Genomic DNA, 7631 nt, shown 5'->3' on the forward strand with positions numbered 1-7631 from the left:
AGATTATCAGATCTGAGGAAGGCAGGAAGGACTCATCAGTCATGAGAATACACTGTGAAAACTGAGTGTCACAATCAAGAGTTGATTATCCAGTGTGTGGCATCCAGCAGTGGGAAAGGGAAAGAGTTTTATATGCTAATCTTTCACTAGACACCAGGCTGCGTCACAAAGGGATTAGAGAGTTTCGGGAAGACAGGAGAGTGGGTGAACAGAGAGGAGGAAGTCTACCCTGCACTGGGGCAGATAAACTATCCAAACAGACTTTCGGATTAAAAGCAAAACAATCTGAATCAAATGTGCCTCCACTCTTATAAACAATAGAACACTAAGGATGAATTTGGACCACTAAGGGGCTGGAGTAAACAGAGTAGGCAGATCTTTGTTCAAGGGCATCTGGGGGAATTTAGCCTTGGTCTTTCATCTCTCAGTGAAAGGCCACCCACCATGAGACAGGACACTGTCAGGATAAGAATGAAGGTGAAGAGGTCAGCGTAGTTGTCTTGGCTGCCCCAAATGACAGGAACACTCACCCTGTTGATTTTAGCTGCAGTAGAAATCCTGATTTGCATGGATCTGCAAAACATTTGTGAAGAAGCGAACCTTGTAAAAGCCATATGAGCTTAGTTTGAGGGCGACTTTGGCAGAGGAGCTGTGACCTTGGTAGAGGAGCTGTGACCTTGGCAGAGGAGCTGTGACCTTGGCAGAGGAGCGGTGCTTCAGCTTAAAGAGCAGTCGCTATTCTTTCAGAGGAACCTAAGTCTGGTTTCCTGTGTCACATCTGGTGGCTCAGGCCTGCTTACAACTTCAGCTCCAGAGGACCCAGCACCCCCTTCTGGCCTCTGTATAAACCTGCACATAAGGGGCACATTCACGGAGATGCACCTAAATAAAAATTTAAAAGTAAATCTTAAAACTTTTACAATAACAAGGTAAAATTGGACCACTGTGTCCCACCATCCTTAAAAGTCAACCCCAGTGAATTGTAAACCCAGAGATAAGAGAAAGAAACCTGAAGGACTGTAGACCACTGGCTCTGAGCTTCTTTCCTATCAGCCTTTATGATGTCAGCTGCTTAGGAAGGGAGACTTTGAAACCACACACACACATACACTAGAGTTCATCACTGTTTCATAAATTAGCAAATTGCGGTTTTTGACTTACTGTTTTAAATTATAAAGGAGGGGTATAACGAATACAAGACATAGAATATGGGGGGTAATTATTTGCAGAGAAGAACCCTTGACTGCACAGCCAATCCCTACAGTTAAAACTAAACCGTCCTTCAGAGACTGTGGAATGTCCAGGACACACACCCAGAATGCAGCAGGGTTATCATAATTTTAGAAAACAGTTTAGAATTTTCTTTATAAAGCTAAACCCCAGTGTTCCTTATAACCCAGATATTTACACAAGAAAAGAGAGAATACACGTGTCTGGAGAGATACATCATGAATATTCACAGCAGTTTTATATAGAACAGTCAAAACTGGGAGCATATTCAAATGCTTATTCACATGTGAATAAACACACTGTAGTATACCATGCAAAAGAATCCTATTTGACAACAAAGAGGGATAAGTCTGGTAGACAATAACCTGAAACAAATACCAGAAGAACTGTATTGTATGTGGTGGTTTCATAAAAATGGCCCCAGAGCCTTATATAGTTGAAGGCTTGGTCCCAAGTTGATGAGCTGTTTGGACAGGATTAGGAGATACGGCATTGCTGGAGGATGTGTGTCACTTGAGGTAGGCACTGAGGTTTCAAAGTGCCGTGCTTCTCTCTGCCTGCTGCCTGTGCGTAAGGGCACAAATCCCTTGGCTACTGCTCCAGCGCCATGCCTGTCTGCTTCCTGACACAAGATCATGGACTAGCTCTTTAAAACTATAAGCCAGCACCCTCTTTATAAGAGTTGCCTGGGTCATGGTGTCTCTTCACAGCAATAGAACAGTGACTGAGACTGAACCAAAAGAAGCCAGACAGAAAAAGTAAGAGCACCTACTGTGTGATTTTAGTATATAGCATTATGAAAATGAGGTTAGATCAGTGTGAAGAGAGGGATAGATTAAACAAACACCAGAAGGAAACTCTAGAACCAATAACTATGCTAATACACATTTTAATCGTTAAATTAACAATCAGTGGTGATGGTCTTCTGGAGGTAGGTGTGTGTCAAAACTCATCATGCTGCGACTGGAGAGATAGCTTAATGGTTAAGAGTACTGGCTGCTCTAGCAGAGGACCTAGGTTCAAGTTCCACCTCCCACATGGATGCTCTATAACTCCAGTTCCAGAGGACCCAGGTTGTCATCTGGTCTACAAAGGCACCAGGTATAAAAATAAATAATCTTAAAACCCCATCAGGTTTTACATTTTAAATACATCAACTATACCTCAGCAGTGCTGTGTAAAACTTAGAATATGGAAAGGAAATGGGTGGAGAGAGTAGTTTGTAAGCAGAGGAAGTCTGTGTACTGATTTGTGTTTCATAGAAGGCACACTCACATCTGAAGAACCACACAGTGCCAGGCAGGGCTGAGGCTCACTGGGTAGAGTACTTGCCTAGCACACACACAAAGCCCTGAGTCCATCCCTGATGCTGTGTAAACCAGGTATGGTGCTTTATATGTTTGTAATCCCAGAATGTGTAAGGCAGAGAGGGGTTCAAGATCATCCTCAGCTATAGAGCAAGTTCAAATCCAGCCTGGACTATGAGAGCCCGCCTCTAATTAAGTAATCGGTTAGTTAAAGTATTGTTCTAACATGCTTGTTATCAGAATTGAAGTAATTTTCGCTCACGTTTGAGTAGAAGAATGACAGTCCTCCAGACTTACCTGCCCCACACTCCAACTGATGCCCCATCTACCCTCCAAACAGGAAAATTGGTCAATTAAATATGACACAGTTTTAAATCATATTACTTGGTAAACCATTAGTCTTCCCTGTAGACAACTATTTAGTGATCTTGAATGACATAAACTCATGCCAGAGAAAAACAGGAAAAAGTTAACCATCTTTACAGCCAGAAACTGCTGTCAATGGCAGATTTGCCCTCTGAGGGAGGGGGAGGGACTGGTGCTTTGCAAGTGTGAGGAATGACAACAGAGCCTAAACAGATTTCCCTTGCTAGAGATAACACTAAGATAAGTCAAGTCTCAAATCTTTGTTTGTCCTAGCTATCTTTAATCATCAACCTGACACGGCCCAGAGTAGCCTGAGAAGGGAGTGTAGATTGAGGACTTGCCTAGATCAGATTGGCCTATGAGTCTGTCTTTAAGGATTGTCTCATTAATCAGCATAGGATGGATTAGCCCACTGTGGGCAGAATATTCCCTAGGCAGGTGGGCTGGGGCTGTACAAGAAAGCTAGCTAAGCATAAGCTTGTAGGTGAGCTAGCAACAATGTTTCTCCGCAGTTTCTGCTTAACATTGCTTCAGTTTCTTCTTAACTTCCCTCAATGGTGTGAGGGCAAACCGCCCTAGCCCAGGCTACCTTTGCTTTTGGTCACAGCAAAAGAATTGGGTAGTACATTATCCCTTTAATTCCTCCCATGCTCACAGTACTCATCAATTTACAAGAGAAAGTTCAGAACAGGTATATCGGGTGTATAACAGGAGACAGTGTGGGGATTGTGGTTTTCCTGAACCACCCACTCCACACAGGTTTAATGTGATCACTCCACACCCATGGTTCCACCCACCACACATGGTCGGTGTCTGTGTTATCTTTATTGTTTCCACTGTCTGTCCAGTTTTACATGTTAACACAGGCATCAAGCTATCGGCAAGACAGGGAAGAAACATCACATTGTTTCCATTTTAAAATCAATGAAAGAGAACCAGGTGGGGTGACACTCACCTACAGTCCCATACTGTGTGTTCTGCAGTAGCTGGAAAGCGGAAAGCTATAGTTGTTTCTTTGTTTTTGTTGTATGTTTGTTTATGGATCTGATGGTTGGATGGAAATGTAGTGTGGTCCAAAGTATAAATGTGTGGGAGGCTTTTGTCTGGTGTCTCCAAGTTGTATGTTGACACGCGAGGCCACCCATGACCTCGTAGAGACTGTTAGCATCAGCCCTGCTTTGTGAGATTCTGAGTTGGAGAATCTATGGGAGGTCTGTGGGGACTCTGTATCCCATCTGAGTTTGTGTAAGGAACCTTACACAATTTATGTGTAGACACATGTGTTCTCCATGGTAGTGCATGTATGTTAATCTACTAGCACCATATCTGCTTCCCTCTCCCTGAGACATCCCCAGTGAGAGCCACTGACTAAGCTAGCGGATGATGCCTCTGCAGTGTTTCAGTGCGTTTGGGTCTGACATACGGAAGAGCAGTGTGGAACATTAGCGTCCTGCCGCTGACTCACCTGGCAAGCGCTTCTGAGGAAGCCACACGGAGCTGACCTCACAGTCAATCTTCTCTTTCTAGAAGGATGTCCTGAGATCAGACCTCCTCATCTGCTCAGCAGCTGCCGTGCTCTCCTTTGCAGTCAGTGCCAGCACTGTCTTCCTGTCCTTACGGGTAGGTGGCCCCAAGGCTCTGTTCTCCCTTACTGTTCTCTTGATGGGGCCTAGGCATGGAATGAGAGCACAGAAGGGTAGAGGAGCCAGGGGAGGGGGTCAAGGAACACACACACACACTGAGAGCAATGTCCATGACACACTTGAGCCACCTCCCTGTGTGTCATCTCCTCTCCCTGGGGGAGTCGTTTTGTCTCTAAGAGTGATAAAAACAATTTGTAATCACAGACAGTTGTCATTGTGACAGGCTGGGAACAGACATCAGCCTTCTATCAGTAGAGAGAGAAGTCACTGTATCTGGGCTAAGACAGCAGTCATAGTGACACAGAGACCACTTGGATTTTTTTTTTTAACTGAGAACAAGCTAAGCAAAGACAACACAGGACCTTGCCTTACAATTCTTACAGAATATTGCTGCCTCATCACAAACATGAAAAGTCCACAGCCACATCTTCCCTGGACTGCTCTATCAGCTGAGTGTGCTATTCTCTAGTTCTGAAAAAGAAGACTTAGGGTGTGATGCAGGGGCAGAATTCTCCCAGTCTCTTCCAGGGGTCACTTTCCCACCTTGTTCCTGGCAGCTCTCAGTGCATAGGTCTTCCTGTGAGTGGGAAGAGGGTGGGGACAGGCTCAGTCAGTACCCTGTTTACCTTATAAGCCTTCCAGCCAGCCTAGACTACTTAGTGAATTCCAGACCAGTGAGAAACTGTCTCAGAAAACCAAGACAACGAATGGCACCTGAGGAATGACATCCAAAATTATCCCCTGACCTTCTCATGCATACATGTGTATGTACACCTGCCCGTACATAACGTGCACATGCAAAAAAAAATATGGGAGGGAGGACGTGATGTCAGATGCCTGCATCACTCACTCACAAGTGTGTCTCTGTTGACCTTTGACCTCGTCCTCCTCTGCAGCCCTTTCTCAGCATCGTTCTCTTTGCCCTGGCGGGCACTGTGGGTCTCATTACCCACCACCTGCTCCCTCAGCTCCGGAAGCACCACCCCTGGATGTGGATTTCACACCCTGTGCTCAGAAGCAAGGAGTACCAGCAACGGGAGGCAAGAGGTCAGTGTCCCATTCTCAGGAAGGACAGCAATGCAGCAGGCATTGTTCTTGTTGCATGTGTGCACAGCTCGTTAGTGTGATCAATGCCACAGTGCTGAAAGCTTTAAAGGAAGCAGGGTTCACCGCGTGTTTGCCCGTGGTTACAAAAAAAAATAGAGTTCAGGTGTCGCACAAAACAGGCTGCTTAGGTGGAATAAGAGACGGAGTCTGTCAGATTAGCTATGAAGTCCTATTAAAATAGTCGCTGCTGGTCGATTTCATAGGGAAATTAACATCCGTTGCTCATGCTTGAATGTTACAATTCTGGTTTATAGTGACTGGGCACTAAGGAGAGAACCACTTTATGCTCGAACATTAACTACTAGGCTCTGGATTCTTGAATTTCCATGAACTAGCTTTGTTTAGACAGTAGCTGTGTCTACATGGGTAGATGTAGCAACTCTCATGGGAGAAATAGCCTGGTGCTACTAAGTAGCAACTTCAAAGCTTCAGAGAAAAATCCGTTTCTTCTGGAAGGTGGGGATGTGGCTCAGTTGGTGGGATCCTTGCCAAACAAGCAAAAAAAACAAAAACCCTCTCGGTTTAATGTCTAACACTGCATAAACTGGGTGTGGTTGCACATGCCTGAAACCCCAGCACTTTGGAAGTGGATATAGGAAGGTCAGAAGTTCAAGGTCATCTTTAGCAACATAAGTTTGAGGAGGATGGGCAACATGACCTTTGCCTCTAAAAAAGCAAAATTTAACAATGTAAACTGGGTACAACTGTGTAAGCCCCTTAGTTCTGCAGTTTCCTGCTCCACGCATGAACAGATGGAAGAGCGAATGACCTACCCCTACTTTCAGACATTTAAAATGAAGTCCCAGTAGATTTTTAAGGCACTGAAATCACCTAGAGCTGCTGGGTGCACTTTGACCTCTTGGCTATCAAGTGTTCAGTTGTGCACCAGGCGGGCAGAGACACCGAAGGACTCCAGGAGGCTCTGGATTTAGCAACTTCAGCAGATTAAGATGACAAAGGGGCAATCAGGAAGTAATGAGAAAAGGGAAGGAAGAGGTGGTAAGGTTAGTGGCGGTATCATCCAGCACGGAGAGCCTGTGGCAAGCAGGGGATGTCTCTGGCTGGGACCAGAAGCTGCCTGGATTGCAAAGGGTACATGATGGAGAATGGACAATGAGTGAGAAACTGTATCTGAAACCTTTACCTTCGGAGGAGAAAGGAATGCTCATAACCCAGGCTCCAGTTTCCACAGCTCCTCCCTGAAGGAGAACCCAGCCACAGGGCCGGGCTGGTGTGCTTTTTTTTAACATTCTCAGTGATTCTATGGTGTACTACTTGAGTTCAAATTATTGCCATTTTACCAAGACCTGAAGGGGATAGACTGGAGCGGTGCCTTGATAACGGTCCGTTTCATAGATGGCTTCCGGAAAAGAGTCCTGTCCTGCTTTGCTTTCTGCTACTGTGGTAAACAAAAAGCAAGTCGGGAAGAAAAGGGTTTATTTCATCTTATGACTTTCAGGTCCTGCTCCTTCACAGAGGGGAATTGGATCAAGAACTGAAGTACAGGCCATGGAGGAGTGCTGCTTACTGGCTTGATCAGCCTGCTTTCTTAGAGTACCAGGACACTTGCCTAGGGATGGCACAGCCCACCATGGGCTGCCCAGCCTCCCATATCAGTCATCCATCGAGAGAATGTGCTCTCAGACTTAACCCACAGGCCACTCTACTGACTCTCAATTCCTCAATTGAGAGTACTTCAGGAGTGTCTGGTTGACAAGAAGGTCCCTCAGGAGTGTTCGGTTGACAAGAGGGCCCCTCAAGAGTGTCCAGTTGACAAAGGGTCCCTCAGGGGTGTCCAGTTGACAAGAGGATCCCTCAGGGGTGTTCAGTTGACAAGAGGGTCCTTCAGGAGTGTCCGGATGACAAGAGGGTCCCTCAAGGGTGTCCAGTTGACAAGAGGGTCCCTCAGGGGTGTCCGGTTGACAAGAAGTTCCCTCAGGAGTGTCCAGTTGACAAGAGGGTCCCTCAGGAGTGTCCA

General features: G+C 45.7%; 1 protein-coding gene across 1 annotated transcript in view; it reads left to right on the forward strand.

The window, feature by feature from the left end:
- The window catches only part of Pcnx2 (pecanex 2), a 142365-nt gene that overhangs the window by 70624 nt on the left and 64110 nt on the right, over positions 1 to 7631 (forward strand). Inside the window, exons 18-19 of the mRNA XM_028767767.1 lie at positions 4431 to 4523; positions 5443 to 5593. Coding sequence (XP_028623600.1) covers positions 4431 to 4523; positions 5443 to 5593 — 244 coding nt within the window. The remainder of the gene's footprint in view (positions 1 to 4430; positions 4524 to 5442; positions 5594 to 7631) is intronic.

Source organism: Grammomys surdaster, unplaced genomic scaffold, assembly GCF_004785775.1.
Source record: "Grammomys surdaster isolate TR1022 unplaced genomic scaffold, NIH_TR_1.0 181, whole genome shotgun sequence".
In the NCBI taxonomy this organism is placed as follows: Eukaryota; Metazoa; Chordata; class Mammalia; order Rodentia; family Muridae; genus Grammomys; species Grammomys surdaster.